The 19,509-nt window shown below is 42.3% G+C and overlaps 1 protein-coding gene across 1 annotated transcript in view; it reads right to left on the bottom strand.

The window, feature by feature from the left end:
• The window catches only part of DHRSX (dehydrogenase/reductase (SDR family) X-linked), a 61,868-nt gene that overhangs the window by 29,656 nt on the left and 12,703 nt on the right, over positions 1-19,509 (bottom strand). Inside the window, exons 3-4 of the mRNA XM_008948600.1 lie at positions 17,149-17,356; positions 218-425 (exon numbers count right to left, since the gene is read on the bottom strand). Of these exons, the coding sequence (XP_008946848.1) occupies positions 218-425; positions 17,149-17,356 (416 nt within the window). The remainder of the gene's footprint in view (positions 1-217; positions 426-17,148; positions 17,357-19,509) is intronic.

The raw sequence follows: 19,509 nt of genomic DNA on the forward strand, positions 1-19,509 counted from the left end.
TCCTATCCCTTACTGTGAGAGCTTGCTCCCTCCACTTAAAATAAGTGTTTGTTCTGGGCTAGGCCTGTCTTTAGCAATTTCGTAGATCCTATCAACAGAAAGAAATGCAATAAATACTCTACATTATGACAAACTCCAAAACACCTTCAGCTCAGTGCTGATTCCAGCTCTTACAATGCAGGGTCACGGCAATAAAATTATTTTAAAAACTGCCTACCTTGAAAAATAGCCAGGCTGTCATCCATTTGGCCACTTTAACAACCCAAACGACATGCTTGTAGAGATCGGTATTCACTACTCCAGGGTCTACTACATTAGCAGTCACATGGCTTCCATTTGCAGTCAGAAGATGCTGCAGTCGATAGGTAAATAACACAAGGGCAAGTTTGCTTTGGGCATAGGCTCCATGGGGTGAATACGAACATCTGTATATGAGAGAGAAAGAGAGAGGGAGATGCACACAAAAATAACCAGAAGGAAAACAGAATTGCACAAACATTAAACCTACTGCACTTTGCAATATCCAGCAAACAAACAGCTATACACTGAGTTGTCTGAAGAAACAGCTTATCACCGGCAGGTGTGTTGTTTGCTGGAGTTCTGGGGATTAATCTCTCAGACACTAAATCTGATTTATAGCAGGGAAAAAAAAAAAAAAAAAACAAAACACGACCAAAAAAAAAACCAAAAAGACCTTTAAAGATCATCTAGTCACAGTACCTGGCAGAATCTCTGTGTCAAACTATTTAAACTAGAAATGCTGAGGCACCAGTGTCCAGGATATCATCATCTAGAGGCTCTCAAACTACTCTCCTCTTCCTCAATTCCCACTTCCCACACATATGTACCCTCTCCCCACCCAGTAAATCTCTGCCTGATCATACTACTCCTGGTTGTTATTATTATTTGTATTGCAGCATGACCTACTAGTTTCTGATGAAGGCTCCTGTGGTGGGCATGGAACAGATGAGTCAGGCAACCATTGCACCTGCCCCAGTGACACATCAGACTCCACACAGCTGAAGAGATGGATAAAGAGATGGGGCAAGGAAAGCGGCTACAAGTGTAACCACAGTTATGCCATATACAGCCTTCAGGGCAAAGGCAGCTGGCTGGGTCTGTGCCACTCGGGAGGTTCGATCAAGGCACACAAACACTGGGAGTTACAGTAAAACGCTGTTTGTTGTGCCTCCTATGCACCTCACACGTCTGGATGCTGAATCTGCCTTTCCTTCAAGTCTAGCTTTCTAGGAACTACTGATTTGTTGGGTTTCACTGTATGCAAGTAGCAGTATTTTTTTTTTCTAAATAAGCAGGTTAGTTCCAGCCAAATCAGCAGGTATGTCACTTAAAGTGCTCCTCCCAACTGGGGCCTCGGCATCACTTCCACAAATCTTTATGCCATGACAATTCACTCTTGTAATTACTACAGCCTCTCATCTAACCTTTTTTGTGCAGAACTAAAGGTAATACCTGGCATTACAGACAGCTCATAGGCAAAGCAGACAGGAGCCTAAAGCCAAGTGGCTCCTGGGTGCAGCAAAACAGCTCAGGTCCCCATCCCCTTTGGCTCTGCCAGAGCCTGCGGAAGCAGCGCTGCTTGCTGCTGCTGCCGATATAGAGCCAAGGGTTAGGGCAGCAGCTACTGCTGCTGGAGGGAGATAGAGGGCCAACGACCCAGGAGCAGTTCTCTCTTTCCCAGCCCTCTCCTTCCCCCTAGTTGTTGTCCTGCCTCTGCGACAGTTGCAGCTGCGGTTCCATCCTCTACACCTTTGCACAGCAAACGCCCAGGCTGGGGATGTTCCTGCTTTCTTGAAAAGGCCACCTTTGGTTTTCTGTGGTTGTTAATACCTGAAAGGTTTTTATTCTGAACGAATAGCAAATGTGTCTCAGAGTTCTCTTTGTTATCTCATTTTCACTGAATACCTTATTTATAATATCCTGTACACTTCGACACAGAAAGCCCTGGGTGCTAACAAACAGGCTGACTCTCTGCAGAGGTATAAGGCTACTGAAGCAATGTAGCTGTTCATGTTATCTGAATGGACTCAGAAACTTGGAGTCACAATGGCAAATCACAGAGGTCAGCTACAGGAAGTAAAAGACAATACTGAATCTCCAATGAATCTCTTGGGTTTTGTTTTTCCCCTGCTCCATCCTTGTTCAAGCAAATCACAAACAGGCTAGAAAAGCATTACATAAACTGAGAAAGAATAAAAAAGGACAGCTGATCATGAACAACCCTTGGATCAACCAATGGCCTGAGCTGTAACATGCTGGGTAACGTAGCTACACCTTCACCTGTGCCTCGGGGTAAACTGGGCTATTTTAAGAATAAAGAACAATCACTGCATGAATATAAAAGTGACATGGCATTAGTCAGGAAATTGCAGTTACATTTTAAATTTGGTAATGTCCGGGCTCTGATCTGAGACACTCAAAATGTCACCTTATGCTTCATGCATATTTCAACCCTTTTAACTTGAAGGACCAGATCCTCAGCCGCGATGAGCTTCACTGCGCAGCCGTGCAGGGCAGAGCTCACGCCATGGGAAGAAGCACTCATCCAAAGTTGCCTCCGGCAGCCAGCTGGCAGCCAACCCTGGCACCTCTCCACCAGTGCCACCATTTCCCTGCTGGTGGAGAATGCAAGCTGGGGCACGGGACAAGCTTCCCGAGTAGAATTAGAGTGATCTCGTCTGGCAAGCAGCTGGCAGGGGAGCAGGGCTGGGGACTACTCTGACTTGTTCTGCCTGGGTCTACTCTGGCCTTCAGTAACTTTCAGATGCCAGGCAAAAGGATGGTGAACGCTCCCCATGGCTTCCCATTCCCACATTTTGTGTGAGTGCTGTTTTGACTTACCTTGTGGCAATGAAGCGTGAACTACAAGGGCCGGATTCTCAAAAGACTTGTACTTTGCATAGATAGCTATGTCAGGGAAACATGAGTGCTGAGAAGATATAAAAAGCTGTCCGATCAGTGCGGAAGCCTTTTATATCACAGTGCAGAGATGCAAATGAATTGCAAGGCAGCGGGGAATCAGACTTCAATAGCACACTATAGATAAGAAGGATATAAAATTGGATACACAGAGCAGACACTTTAGGTGGAACTCCTGCAATGATTACCTGCCCTCTTTCCATTTACTCTGTGTGTGCTTTTTGCTTTCCAGCCATCTGGCATCAATGGACTACATAAGACAGAGGAATAACCTGTGACACAGAACTGACAAGGATTTTCATTGAACAACTGTTTTGTTTGTGAGAACCGATCCTATTAGAATCACGTTGTTTAAATGCCATGTTGAAAAAAAACCAAAACCCAGCACTAGTTACATGATGTCATTGCACCCAGTCTCCACTTTATGCATCAGAAAAATAGGATCACAGAGGCTCCGGTACCTGTCACACGATTCCATCTCTCCTGCACATATGTGTGGAATCAGAGAATGATTTGGGTTGGAAGAGACCTTTAAAGATCATCTAGTTCCAGCCCCCCTGCCATGGGCAGGGACACCTTCCACTAGACCAATTGGTTCAAAGCCCCATCCAGCCTGGCCTTGAACACTTCTAGGGAAGGGGCATCCACAACTTCTCTGGGCAACCTGTTCCAGTGTCCCACCACCCTCATTGCAAAAAAAAAATTGTTACTTATGTCCAATCTGACTCTACCCTCTTTCAGTATAAAACCATAAAATGTATTTCTCTTACGTGTGGTGTTATCTGGCTTTAAAGCCTATGCATCTAAAACTAACCTCTCTTGGCACTCCAAGATCTGTATGGACAATTTCTCACCAAAAGAAAGTATAATTGCACACTAAATAAAATAACACTGACATTCCATATTTCCACTTTGCTTTCACTTTCTGAAGGCTCTAAAAGCTTTCTGAAATAAAATTGTATACAAGAGATCAACCAGCACAAAGCAAATAACAGTTTATCAGCAAACTGTGCTGGTACACGAGCTCACGCGAGGTGCCTGTAGATGCTTGGACCCTTGAAGACACAGGGTATCAATGCTTGACAGCAAGGCAGGAAGACTCTCCAGCAGAGAAACTCTACCTCCTAAGAAGATGGACAACCAGGCAAAAGGCAGGTAGCTGCCAGTGGTATATATGCAGTGGTATATATATAGAGGTACTGGTGTTCAACTGCCCAGGGATCTTTACTAATAAACACTGATCATCAAGTTCAAGCTACACCAGACAGCATATACTGTGGTACGACAAGCCTGTGCATGGTCAGCAGCTATGAAAAGTGGAGCAAGGACTGGTGGGAAGAAGTCCAGTGAAAAGCAGTGGCATGCCTGGCACTGGTAGCTTGGAGAAGTTCATGTTCACCTATTCATCTGAGTGGGGCTCTCTGTGGACCACTCTTCCTACCAGTCTTTCCTGGGAGATGCTCCTCCATAGCATTTTTCCAAGTCAGTGCTGATAAAACAGGGCAATGCACAACTCACTAAATGGAAACTACAGGAGAAGTTAAGGAAGACAGAGTTTAATTAGCTCCTTTGAAACGTGGCCAAGAGAGAAGCAATATACAAGACTTTCTCCTTTCTCCTATAATGTTTTTTTTATTCTATACTGATGAATAAAGGATTGGGATAAGGCAGGCTCTGCATTTTCTGTTCAGTTAATTTTAGCAGAAATTCTTATTTTTGGCTTAAGATTTTTTGCAACATAGACTGACAAGTTTTAATTGTCATTACAAAAATTAGGGAAGAGAAAAGAAAGAGATTGTTTTGTATTTTTGCCAAAACAAAACAAGTAAGTATTCAGTCCTGGGCTGAGTGAGTGATTTGCCTTGTGGTTTGCTGATTGATTTTTTTTTTCTTTCCTTCTTTCCCACCAGAAGCTGATTTTACCCCTCAGCTCCACAGTGCTCTCTCTAGCAGCAGTCTCCCTAGCATGCTGTGCAATGTATTTGTAAAAAGTAATAAAAAGTCAAATTTCAAACAGAAGCCTACAGTGGCTAATGCCAGGTTTAAATATGGACTCAGCTGCTATTCAAGTTCTAAAACTGGATCCATGTTTAGCACTTCCCTTGGCACTCAGTCTTACTCTGGTTTCTTCTCTGGCTGGCTTTAGTCGCTCTGTGTTCCGTAGAGCTCTCCCATTTATGTCCAGTGGTGCTTAGCAAAGAGCTCAGGGTACCCACTGAGTAAGAGGGGAAACAAAATTGCTGCCTGGCACAGACCACTTCCTCCACACCTCCTGTGCACAGGCTCTCACTGCTCTCAGCTTTTTGGTTAACAGTTGCTTTGCATTGTGCTCACACTCTGAGGAAGCAGATGCAGACCGAGTGAAAGAAGGGTGCAGTGCCAGCCCCCTTCCCCTTCCCCACCACATCTTGCTTCAACAAAAGGCTCAGAGGACATGTGGCTGTCCTGACTGACACACAGCCACACTGAACCTGGCCGGCCAAGTTCTCCCCATGTGGAGCTTTTCACACTGCACTTATCTTGGGCATGTCATCCTCTCCTCACCCATCACCACGCTCCTCAAGTTCCAGGGTGTTCATCTGCCTGGAAGGCAGAGCTCATCAAAATCCAACTGCAGAACAACCCCACTGCTATGTGCTCCATTAAAAGAGAAGTGATGCAAAACGTGGGTGACATGCTGGGGTTTTTAATGAAAGGCCACAGAAAATTTCAATATATGCCTTAGGATGAATTGGTGAATTAAACAAAACACAGACTTGCTGTATTAAAATTACTAAGGTTTCCTAATGATTTATGTATTAATTTTGCAACACATCACCACCATTGCTTCGTCAAGAACATAAAAAAACTATTATTAAACATGAAGCTTTCACAGTCTTAACTTTTCTTTTTCTAGGGAATGCAGCACAAGATTTTGGATAGATTTTGCATTTTATTTTGAAGCAGCTACAGAAATATATTGCAGAACACAGGTACGTCACTTCTTGTTACCATGAGCAGTTTCTTTCTCTTTTTTTATGATAAACCAAAGCCCAAGTCCTAAATATTGCTTATTAGATTTAAGCAGACTTTCTGACAGTACTACATGTAAGTATTTGCTGATCTCATCAAATGTGGTTTTCCCTCAGTAATAACAACAACAAAAAAAAAGAAATATAGAGATGGAGAAAAGGCTCAGCTGGAGAAATCAGAATACATGTATTATCACTGACAACTAGCATTTTGCCAATTGAAAGAAACAAGCATGTGCATTAGTAAAATAAAACTAAATTCTGAAGTGTTAACATATCTCCTTATTCAGATGATGTTACAGTTATGTTTTGTATGGTAGCTGTCCTGCTACCAACTCCAGGCTACTGGACAGTCAACCATTTCATATATATGTCTGGGTATTTTGGGTGCTCACTTAACAACTACGCTTATTCATGTACATTCCTTTCATACACTTACATGTAGCCTTAAAAAAAAAATTATAAATATATACATATAACAGTCAAGGTGGCCCTAGCACACTCCCATGTATTTGGACTGGAATACCCTGGCAGCTGTAATTTGAGTGAATGAGGACTCAAGCGTTAGGGAATCGTGATTCATCCTCATGATCCTGTGACGAACATGTTGGAAAGGAAGGCTACAAGGCCTGTCAGTGAAATTGGTAGTTCTACACAAAATGGAAAGAAAATCCTTCATGTTACAATTGGTCACACATGACCTCTGGCTTCTTAAGTAACTTAAGTCGGCACATGACCTCTGGCTTCTTAAGCAACTTATGAAGCCAGAGGCAGGTGGCACTTTCATAGCAGCCCCCCCTGCCCTTGTGTTATGACTCACAGACAAAGAGTGACCATGTCTCAGAGCCTCCCCTTCTCCCTGCAGTGAGCCCCTTGATGCCATGTGCTGCTCACATACAGCTCTTGCCAGAACTGGACTTTCTTTGACATTTTTCAGCAGTGGTAAAATAGCATTTTTCTTCTTCAAATTAGAAGATAACTATAAGGGTCGAAGCTCAGAGCTGGGAGATGGTCTCCCTCTGTCTCCCTTTAAGGAGAAAAACTTTGATGATGGCCTCGGTATCTGATTTCTCTGCAAGTCAGTGACTCCTGCCTTGTGCTTAATCCACAATGCAGCAGGAGCCACAAGCTGGAAGCCAGGTTGTGTGTGATTGTTTTTTTCTTTTTTTTAAAGTAATGCTTTACAACTTCCAGCATTTCACAGTATAAAACCAGAGCAATCACTGACTAGCCCCTTGTAATGCTTGTAGGATACGCAGAGGGAACAAAAATGAACCTACTGGCTTTAGAGGACTACGTTTAGTGAAGGAACCTGGAATGTATTTATTGTAAAAATATTTATGAAAGGCAAAATAAGCAGGGGATTGTCATCCTTGCCATTACTGTCAACCAGATGAAATCAATGCTTCATTTGGTTCTTCCCTTCTAATTGCAGGAGGTGAGATGTCAAGAGCCCTCCTGCTCCACCAATTGCCTTGCTGTGTGCAGTTCCATTGTCATGTGCTCAGCACAGTTCTCAAATGGGTGAAACATGGATTCATAGACTGGTCTCAAATTCTCATCCCAATCACTGTCTTAAAAAAAAGTCTAATTTTTCTGTTTGTGCACAATTGGTGTTAATTTCAATTTTTTTTTAATTATTTTAAATATTGATGGCAAGTTCAAGCTGTAGTTACTGTAATTCCATTCTCCCAGGAAATATGGATCTTTATACAGTTATATAAATTGCCTCCTCTGAAGCATCATTTTTCTACAGTCAGTTCATATGACGCAGCATTAAGTACTTGCTAATATTTAAAGTGGTATTTAATCAGAATGGTATCCATTCCTTCAGTTCAAGATCTCCATCAAACAACCGAATGAATAAATGAATAGAAGAAAGCAACATTTTGCATTGGTGCACCCAAGGCACAGATCCAAGACCTACATTCTGTGTCCTTGTGACCCTTTTGAGTGATGGGGAAACATCATGTCCACATATCTTTGCATATTATCTCTCGGATAATCTGAGTCTCAGGTTATTGAAGATGTTAACACATCTTTTAAGATTACCTCTTGGATTATAACAAGAAGAGCTCTGAGGCACTCTCCACCCACTTGTGCAAAGCTTCCTAACTCTCCTGCAATAGACCTTTTAAGTTGAAGGAAACAATGGGTCTTATGTTTTCTTCCACCATAACACCCATAGGGTCATAAAATGGCCCAGTAATAATTTGAACAATCCCAAAACTTTCTGTTTTCATAAAACCATCTTAAAACTAGGGTAGACTTTTGCAGAACAGCTGCAGATTCTGGGCTTTTCATTCTGGAGCTGAAAGGGAACTGCAGGCCCTGGTTACACAAATAAAGTTGTGCTGCCATTTCAAATCCAAAGTAGTGCAGCAAATGTGGTTAGCACATTTGCAGTAGACTACAGGAAATGTGTTGCTGCATATGGGAAGGTAACATAAGGTTTCATTTTGTGATGGGCTGAACCCACTGCACTGCCTTGGAGTTGAGGAGGTGCTGAATATGTTCTGCAGGTGCAGATGCTCACCACACTGAAGGACTGGTTTGTCTTATCAACATAAACAAGGCTTGAATGTGCACACAGACTGCAAAATCATTTTTCAGAAAATCCTCTGCCATCACTGTCTCTCCACAGAAGCAGCACAAGATCATCTAATCTGGTGCAACAAAATAATTCTGAAAATCAACTCCTGTTTGTTGAAACAATCTAAGAACCTCTGCTTTCTCAAAGTTTTCTTACTTAGTGAGAATATGAATATCACAGCTTTGAAAGGAGAAGTAAAAGTGACTAACTCACAGTACAAGAATTAAGACAAGCAACAAGCGCATACAGACAACTATTTGCCAGAAACAGTCATGAGAAGTTTCTTGTCTGTTGGAAGACCTTTCTAGGTTAAAAAAAGAAACACAGCTGAAATGCCAACAGGTATAGGAGAGATTAAAATGTGGGAGTTTTCTGCACCCTTGAAATTACTCATAGTCCAGGCACAAGAAAGGTATTTGTTTGTGTGAGATCATAAAAAACAGCAGCCCTTGGCCACTGTCAGAAAAGATATAGGATTGAAATGAGCATATGAAAGGGGCCTGTGAAGAGGAGGGGTCTTACTTAAGGAACATAAACAAGTCAGCGGCAGCAAATAAAAAAATCTGCAATAAATGAGTAACGTACTATGACTCAAAGTGGTCCACAGCCAGCATTGCAAAGTGGTTATTCCAACACATCATAAGGGACAGTGACAGCAATCACCTTCTCTACCATTCAGAGTTGTTATTTGGTTTTGCTTTATAAATTTCCCAATACTGTGTCACCCTGGAGCACTGTAAACAGAGATCTGTAATGGAAAACCAAGCATTTCCTAAGAAGGGGCATGGCGTGGCTTGGGGCCAGAGCACATGAGATCTCTTCCATTTGCAAACAAACCAAAAGCAAGTGAATTCAGGCAGGTTTGGCTTTCCAGGAAATGATGAGAAGTTTCATGTCCAAACTCTGAAAAATCAACACAGCCACAGAACTGCCCTGCTCTGAAAAAAAAATGAAAGATACTGCAGCTTAGACATATTAGCATCACTCTTAAAAGCTCTTGAGCTTCTCAGAAAGCTCCTGTGAGCCACAGTGCTCTTCAGTCTCTGTCCTTCTTGGGAGACTGAGGCAGTGCTGCACACAGACATTCTCCACCTCCCATGAAAAGAAATGCAGGGCAACCACAGCACCTGACACATAATGAGAACAGAAGAAATGGAAGAATGAAAATGCAACTATATAAGTTATTCTGGCAGCATTAAAACTCACAGGGGCTAAAATATTTTACTTTGCAGTGTTTTTATTTTATTTTATTTAGAAAGTATGTGTTTCATAAAGCTCACATTTGTCATAGAGAATTTGATGTAATCAAAAGACCAATTTTTCTTCAAGTATTTAAATGCTTGGTCTGCTTTTGAGCAGATAACGTTCTCCTTTGCTGAAAGAAGAGGTTTAGAAGGGGAGCAGAGAAAAGTTAAGAGTCACCATTTGTAATCACAGAGGCAAAAACCTTGGCTTCCCACTACTGCACCTCATCACCCCTAACGCACAGGGCAAGACCAGGGACATATGGCTGCGAAGAACCAGGAGCAAGAGCAGGGCTGTACCCAGCAGGGATTTGTGGAAGGTGGAATGATCATTTTGACCATTTCTCTTACTCCAGGGAAAAGCAGGTGTGTGTGCCAGCTTTCCGCAGCTAGGCTAGGCACCTCACGGGACAACTCCACTGAAAAGGTGCTGTGAGGATGATGGTAGAGCAATTGAGAGGAATTCTAAAACCATTTGAATAGCCCAGGACCTGAACTACAAAGCTTTTAAGGTTCACTCAGTCTTAAAGAGTCTTTTTGCTCATGGGGTGATGTTAAGCTCACCTTCCCCTCTCAAGGGTGACAAGCTATCTTCACAAGCCCCTTTTGCCTCCTCTGTCACAGGAGTGCAGCACTTAAACTTTCAAATTACCATTGAACCATCTTGCTGTTTTGGAAAACAGCCCATCTATGAGACCCACTGTTCTGTGTGCCTTGACTTCTGTGTTCTGTGACACCTGACCCACTGTGCAGGGAGAGGCTGAGCAGCAGGAGCACCATAGATCACACGCCTCCCAACACGCTGCAATTTTGAACGAGTTCAGAAACAGTGTGCTCTATTAAATCATTAACCATCATTAATAATCCTTTGTGAAAACCATTAATCCCTTTCAGACAAGGAGGAATTTAACATTGTGACACACAAAGTAGCTACATTTAATTTCCCTGAATACATTAGTCTGGCATTACCTATGTGATAGTAGTGTTACACTGTACTATTGTTCTTCAGAAACCAATGAACCTTAAAAGAATTTTGTTTAGACAGGACAAAAATATAATAATAAATGTAAAATTAAAACTTTCCAGAGTTGGCATCCTGACAAATATTTCTCCATAACTGGTTGCAAGAATGGATAGGGATCACCTATGACCTGCGTATGGATAAAATTGTGTATTAACTAGAACTCTGTCTTTGGATTCATAAATTAATCTGCCGATATAACAACAGTGCCCTCTCCCCCCTCCCCCCTTTTATTTTTTTAAATTATTTTTAGAGAATTTGGGAGTTGTGTCTTCACCAGTACACTCATTTCCAGGCCAGCAAGTCAATTCCTGCAGTTAGTTAATACTAACTGTTGCAAATGCAAGGCATTATTTTGCAAAGCAGCAAATCCTTTTGCATTTTTACAGAAAACACTTTGCAAAGAGGGACTGAAATGCCCTTACCTATGTGCATTAAGCATTTGAATACTTATCATCTAACTATAAAGAGGAAAATTTGGTAACCTGCTGCAGGAAAGCCACGTTTAGCTGAATAGAGAAGTGTGCTGCAGTTGGTATTTGGTCTTGTCAAAGAAACGTGACTTTTTCTTGCAAATAGAACCACAATAAGCAATAAGAGTCAAACTCAAACAAAACCATATATACACGTAAAAAAAAAATCTATAAGAGCTCATGTCTATCTTATGGTCTAGAAGAATCTTATGATTACAATTTCTGTAGTTTTCACAGCATTTTTGAAAGCAATAGTCCAATGACACAGTTCTTTATATATAACTGTGAAAAACTTCTGTAGTGAATAAAATGGATTAATAAATAAAAGGATAATATAAAAAAAAATTGCCTACTTACTTTTTAAAGTTTTCCCTTATTATTTAAAAATTTGGAAATAAGAAATAGTACTATGCTGCTACTACTATACTATATCAGCTTCATGTTTGTTTTTGCATTAATTGGAGATACTGTACATTCTGTGAATTCTTCTAGTCAAAGAGAGCTAAAAAGCTGTAAGCGACAGATCAGTTGTAAATAGGCACTGGAGGAACCAACTGGGAATATTTTTTTTCTAATAAAGCTTTTAATTGAAAAAAAAAAAAAAGTTGGGTCATCAAATCATTCTTAGTAAAAATATCTGTTTTAAACAAATGTCCAGCTTAAACAAAAACTAATTTGAAACTGATGGAGATACCCTACTTCAACAGGATGACACAGAAATGAAAGGTTTGGAGTTTCAGTTTGATCAAGATCTACTTCAAAATATGAATGACAATGTACTGTTAAGGATAATTACAAATAAATTAGAAATAAAATATTCTGAAATCATTGAAATGAAAGGTTCACGTCTATAAAACGGGTTCATATTTTCCAAAAGTAATTTGACATTTTAACTTTTCATTGCTATTCATGGACAATATCTTCAAAATCTTAGCAATGCTGGTGGGACAAAATCCTTGACTTTCTGCCCAAATTTAATATAACTTAATTTACCAACAAACTTCACACACATGCTAGACGTGATGATGAAGAAGGACAGCACCCATCCAAAAAACAGGAGGTCTCCAGACACTTTGCTAGACAGATTTTCTCACTAGTGCATGACCTTCTTTTACAGCCCTTACAAACTGCCTAAACCAGGAGATTAACTGGAGCTGCCTTGTCTTCCCAGCATCTTCCCAGGTCCTGGGCAGAGCTGTTTACCCTGTTTTGGACCAGCTAGGATGCACATGTGGCAGCTGGAATTTTTGCAATTCCTTTCATTCAATCTCTGTTTTCTCTGACATGATTCATGCACTCAGGCTACAGGGAAAAAATACAGAAATTTATCTTGGGACTGTAACAATCTGGAAAGTTACTAAAACCATTGGCTTCTTCTGCTGTTGAGGAGCAGAGGAAAGAATGCTGAAAAAGTGTGACTAATTGTTCTTCAATATACAGGAGACACGAACCAGAAAAGGAGCTGTCTTACTGTGGCTGGGGAGTTCATAGATCTGTGATTCACAGCATTACAGGGCCCATTTGGCATGCAAAAAGAGAGGATGATGAAAGGAATAGTTAGTCATGGAGAAAAAGCTAGACAGAACACACAAAGGTGCTAACCCCTGGGAAAGGGAGCGTATTCAGGTGTGACCCACAGCCTGGGAAAGGGAATAAGGTCTTTTCTTTACTATCCTAAAATTCCTTCTTAGTTGGCTAAGCAGAGTACTCTCCATCCCAGCCTTGTGAGAGCACCACAAACTCCAGAGCATTGGTCAAGCCTACCTCAACCCAAGACAATGGCATAATGTTTTTCAAGGTTCTGATAAACTAGGCAGCCATACTGTCTCATGACCATATTTTCTTTTTCCCCTCACACTTTAGAAGGTATTATTTAAGGCAGGGAAAAGAGGAAAAGAGGACATCCCAGCTATACTGTTAGAGGGCACAGCATAGTACCCTCAGCATGCAATTGCTGAAATCACCACTGTTGAAACGCTTGAAGATAGCGTTTCTGTTAAACTTTCACCTCCTTGAAAACAGTCGCATTCAAAGTAGGAATGAAGGAGAATGATTTGCCTAAGGGATCTCCTTGTCGACTCATGTGATTGCTGTTGAAAACGGTCTGGATCTAAAAGACCACAAAGGTGTTTGATGTTCTTCACATATCCTTCAGCAAAAGAACTGGGAGAACAGTCATTGCTCTTGTGTGTTTGCATTTTCAATCACACACATGAAACAAGCTATGCCCTGCCAGTTTGGAACAAGCTCTGTCCTGCCTTGTACCCATGCTGGGTCTTTTTTACTGCTGTGTGTGAAGAGGATGGGCAGGAAGGGGGCAAAATGATATTCATAGGGGAGGAACAGGACTGGAGCTACGGGGAGAAAAGAGGAAGATAAATGGAGAGGAGAAAATGAATTAGTGGGAAGAAATAGGGCACGCACACACAAGAGGAGGAAAAATGATGAGATGGGAAGGGAAAAGGTAACGGAAACAAAGGAGCTCAAAAGACACAAGTGAGGATGAAACTATGAACATAGAAATCGAGCAGGCAGATATGAAGAGAGACATTACAAGGAAGAAAAATAAAATAAAATGCATGGAAAATCAAGAAAAACATAAATTAACCCTCCCTCCAAAAAGCAGCTGAAAAGAAAACATGGGATAAATCAGATTGGTAAAATGGCAGAAAACAAAACAAAGAGAAAATATCAAAGACAGCAACACAAGCTGAATTTAATACTGTTCATGGGACAGACCTTCCAACAGTTATTTGTTACGCTGTTGCCCTGTGGTCACAGTGATATGGATGACCTCTGGCCTCTGAGTGGATCTCTGAGCAGCAAGGACAAGCAATGGGAAGTGACGGCCACAACCATGACTGTCAACCCACAGTCTCCAGAGGGGGAGAACGATCCCATGGGAAAACATGTGGTAAAGCAGAGAACTGAACCTTGGTTTACTGTGTCCTTTATGTCAAGACAGTCTTTCCTCCTCTGCTGACTTTGATGAATGAATCCCTCCTTCACTGCTATCATTCACCTCCAGTTTGGACATTAGCCCAACCAAAATCTAGGAAAAATGGGACACTACTCCTAGAGCATGGTAAACATTTCAGTCTGCTGCCACAAGTAATTTTTCCAGCACAGACTACAGCCCATTTTCTCCACTGTGAATAAATAATTCCAAATTGTTTTGCTGTCTTCCTGCAAGTTTAGGACTACCAGCCAATTGGGGAACATACTCCCATCATGAAATGAATTATGGCCAACTAGTACAACTCAAAATATGGAAAAAGTGAGTATAAAACTTTTAGAAAGATTTCCCATCACACAAGAGGCGAAAATGAGCAATTGCATCACTAGGAAATTGAGGCAATTCGTGGAACACTATCATATCACAATGCTTACCATGGGTGTCTTTACTGCATCTGTTAAAGCTCTTAAATGCTGCTCTGAATGATCAGGCATCTCCAGGGCCTCACGGTGTGGGCAATGCCTGTGTTTGGTGCCCCACAACAGTCCACCAGGGTTGCTAAGTCACCCACTCACACTGTAGGCACACCCTCGAACAGACGGGCGACCTCACTACTTTTAGTAGCACTGTTTATGCAACAACTAACTGCTCATCCGAGTGGGAGCTTAGCAGCAGTTAGGTTTAAAAAAACACCCACCCAGGAATATCTTCTCCCATCTGAACCAAGATCTGGAGCTGAATCCACAGCCTGGTCTGGGTCCCACTGGTGTGCCTGTGTGCTTGGAAAGCAGGCACCCCTGCTGTCCCAGAAGGATTCAGAGCATCCATTTGGGAAAGAGCAGGCAAAATCAGTCTGTCACCCTTTATGGCTCTTCTTACACCAGTAAAGTTGAAACGTAAAGGGCAAGGTCTGGTGCAAAAGCTGTAGGTAAATCTCACTGGTATATTATTATTTTTTACATCAGATTGGTCAATTTTATACTCAGCTATAACTTGCCCTATTGAAACTTTTCTAATCCCTTTAGAATATGAGTTAAAGATTAATCACTGGTAAGGATGATCCTAAATTAAAGAGGCACAGTGCAAGGCTTTGTAATAAACAAGGAAACTGCTGCTATCTAGAGACACAGAACAGCCACATTTAAACTTGCCTTCTTCACTTTAGCCCAAAGAAATACTAACTACACTCCCCTTAGCCCCTTGCCTGGTGCCAGCCAGCATGTGCCCATCAGAAACAATGAATACACACGACATGTGAACAGTAAAGGTAATTTGTTGTGATTGTTTTACAAGGAAGAGATTAAACTGTGACTACCCTGTAGATTTTAAACAATGTGCTTGTAATAAAACTGGTGCTGTTGTATGCAATCAGAAGTCAAATAGAAAGTTTGACATGCTTAATGCAGCATTCATATGGAAAATGTCTGCAGTGGTAACAGCCCAGCCCTCTAATTTCAGTCTTTGTTCTGAAATGAAACCTCAGGCCAGGTACCTCTGAACGTGTGCTGGAGTCCCTGTCAAAGGACAGAGACAGAATTTCTCCGTGGAAATGATGCAAAGCTCAGCCTGCCTCTGTGCAGGCAGAAACACTCTGGAGCCATCAGAAAACAGGCTGTGTTTGAGATTCTTAGTAAGCACATCATTGCCACACGTGACAGCACGGGGAAATGATGCACCTCAGTTATCCTGCCCGTTCCTCAATTAACTGAATAACTCTACACTGTTCCTGGGAGACACCAGAGACATTTACCTCATCATTTGATGTATTCCTACTGTTAGAAATAGCCCATAGACATTCACCCACAAGGTTCCTCAATGAACATAATCGCATAGAATATGGCCATGCATTTTAACCCATTTTACTGGGTTAAGAACCCAGGATGGCTGCACACCTGGATCTCAGTAAGCTCTTGGGGAAGTGCAGAGGGTGACACAGACAAGAGCTGGGGCTCCAGCGTTTGCTCTGAATCACCGGGCTGACGTGTGGGGAGGGATGGCACAGCCCAGGGCCAGGAGGCAGGTGGGAGAAGCTGGAGAGGGCTGTGAGACAGGCTAAAGCAAGGGACCTAGATGTCAGGAGCAGTGCAGGTCAAAGCGGAGGCCGGGGGAGGCCGGGAGGAGCGTGTGACAGGAGCTGCAGACCAGCAGGCAGGGAGGAAGGAGCATCAGGCAGTGTGTGGGCTGGGCAAAACTACCAGGCATCCAGGCAGGTGGGGCTAGCTGTGCTCCCAGAGCCAAGGTCAGCAGTCCCACACTCAGTGGGCAGGGAGCTAGTGTCCACAGACATCTATCTGTGCTCCTCTTAGGGCAGGATCAGGACCTCGACATATGCACTGTGTGAGGGTGACAGAGCACTGGAACAGGCTGCCCAGAGCGGTGGTGGAGTCTCCTTCTCTGGAGAATTCAAAAACTCGCATGGACACATTCCTGTGCAACCTCCCCTAGGTGAGCCTGTTTTGGCAGGGGTGTTGGACTAGAAGATCTCCAGAGGTAGCTTCCAACATCAACCATTCTGTGATTCTGTGATTTACTTGAGGACAAAGTCAATTAGTAATCTCCCAAGTCATTTTAAAACATCCCAGTTATTGAGAGTCTCTCTGATGAGTCAGTGAGATGTCCAGGCTTTGCACCACAACCATCACCACAGTGTCAGCATCAGAAATTCCTTTGAAAGCAAGGATTTCAAGGTTCAGAATAAAAGACAGTTTGCAAGTCTGTAAATTATTTGCATCTTTGACTGAAGGCTCCAACCTTTGTTCAAGCTTGAAAGATATTAAGCAACTGCTTGAGAATCACCATTAATTTTTTTAAAAAGACAACAAATAAACCCCACATTCAGTAACAATTTGCTTGGAGTTTAATCTGCACACCCTTACTGCAGACCAGTGAATACCAAAAGAGGATGAGTACCTGCTTTGTAGGTCGTTCAGGTGCAATTTGCCTACATAATGGGTGGCTGATGAGACAGTGATGATCCTAGCATGGTGACTGTGCGTTCCTGATTGCTTCAGCGTGTCCAAGAGGAGGTTAGTCAACAGGAAGTGTCCCAAGTAGTTCAAGCCGAAGTGCTCCTCAAACCCATCCTCCGTCTTACTTTCAGGGACCAGCATCACCCCAGCTGGAGGAGAAGTAGAGGTAGAACCTGTTAATTTATTTCAGAGAAGCAGCAAGCTAGAAGGAACACAGATCCCCTGCTGCAGAGTCTAAACAGAGCATTTAGAACACTTTGTGACTGGTGATGGCATGTGAAGTGTAAAGCTGACACTGATTGATTCCTGATGAGAAAAATGTCACAACCCCACCTCAGTTCCTTTATCTAGAAAACAGGCAGACCGACTTTCTCCCTCCCTGCAGGACTGTGAGGATAAATGAGTTCATTTGTGAAAAGTGTCTCAAATATATTAAAAGCTGAGTTAACTCATTGCTGGCATGCCAGAATGCAATGCTGCACATCCACAACAGTAACAATAGGTGGGAGCTGGGTGATCCCAACAACATTCTTTCCATCAAAGTGCTCAGAGCATTGGAGACAAGACCAGGCTAAGCAGCAGACCTGCTCTCCCAGACAGCTTTCTGCTGAGTCTTGGCTGAAGTTTAAAGATCTATTGAGTCTTCATCTGAAATCTGCAACTTCTATCTCACTGGTGTGGGTGAGAAAAGATGTAGTAAATTTACACAATATATCTTAATTACTGTGCTTATAAGCAGCTGCATATTGAAATGAGTTTTTGAATGCTTATTTTGGCAATATTTTTGCATATATTTCTACAAACCACAATTTTCAGACTCAGTGCCTAAAATAAGTATCCACATCCCCAACACGCAATGTTGATTTCAGCATCCTGCAGAGAATCCTGAGCTCATGTATAAATTATATTGTGTACTGAGGTTGTGTGTGGGATAGCTATCCCATTCAATTATAACGTGGACTTGAATGTTATAAATTATTCTTATTTTATTAAAATGTAATTATTGTACAAGAGGACCTGACCTTCGTAATTTTGATGTAGATGGAAATGGCTCATGGAGAATTATGTTGTAAGCCATTTGTCTTCTTTCTAAAACACATGAATATGATACAGCAGAAAGGCCACCTCTACTCACAGGCATGAGAGAGAGTGTCAGTTTAATCCGTGTGCTTCTTCACGTGTCCATTAAAAATCCTTCAACATCCCATTTCTTGACATCGGATTGATGATGGCATAATAAATTATCACCTTAAATTGCACACGCTGTGCATCTGCACCTGTCTTTGGGAGGGGATTTCCCACTACTCAACAGCTCTGCTTTGTTACTGCCACTTGGGCTGAAGAGGAGACATTTCAGGATCTTTTTAGCAGTGCCAACACTTACAGTGACTCATCTATGGGCTGCCTGCTGCTTAATAGGCCCCAATGATGAGGAAGAGCTGGCCCTGTGTGAGAGTACAGCCCAGAGTAAAAAATGGGCATTTTGTAGGAGTGGAGATTATGCTAGTCTCTACTGGTTGCAGAGACTGTGGGTTTATTCAAGCAGGGGCAAAAAAGCATGAGGGAGATGGGAAAAGAGCAATGGTGAAAGGATGTAAACAAAGAATGTAAGACATTGCAAACATTGGTATGGTGGTTAGGGAAATGCTGGGCTGAAGGTTGGACTTGATCCTAGAGGTCCTTTCCAACCATAATGATTCTATAGATCTATTCTATGATGGAAAAGAAAGTGAGGAACAGAGAGGATGACAACTGGAGATGCAGCATAAGGGAAAGGAATGAGAGAGAAAAGACAGAGCAAACAAAAGGTTTGGATGTAACACAGAGTACCCACCTACAGAGAACTTACCAGTGAACATGAGTGAGGCTGGCTGATAGTACAATGAAAGAAATACAACACAAATTACTTGACTGGGCTGTACAAAAGCTCTGACTGTCATCTCCTTCTCCATCATTACAGCCACTTTCCCAGATCTCAGGATGACAGGAAAGCCCAGCTGCCAGATGTGGTTTCTCTGCATGTCAAATGTGAACTTGAACAATGGGAAAGGCACAAATTAGAGGGTATCTGTTGGGTGTCCCATTGTATTGTCCTTCCTCCACAGCACTTACTCTGATGTATGATGCAAGTGCTCACAGAGCTGGAAACAGATTTCCATTGCCTCTGCAATCTGCACGTGCAGCATATAGTGACATGCAGAACAACAGCCAGGACTGAGCGCTGGCGTGGAGGCCACGGACAGACATAGATGTGAGACAAGCCCTGCTGCAACTTCTGCTTTTCTGGGAAGAAGGAAAGAGT

This window comes from Merops nubicus, unplaced genomic scaffold (assembly GCF_000691845.1).
Source record: "Merops nubicus isolate BGI_N331 unplaced genomic scaffold, ASM69184v1 scaffold4411, whole genome shotgun sequence".
NCBI lineage: Eukaryota > Metazoa > Chordata > Aves > Coraciiformes > Meropidae > Merops > Merops nubicus.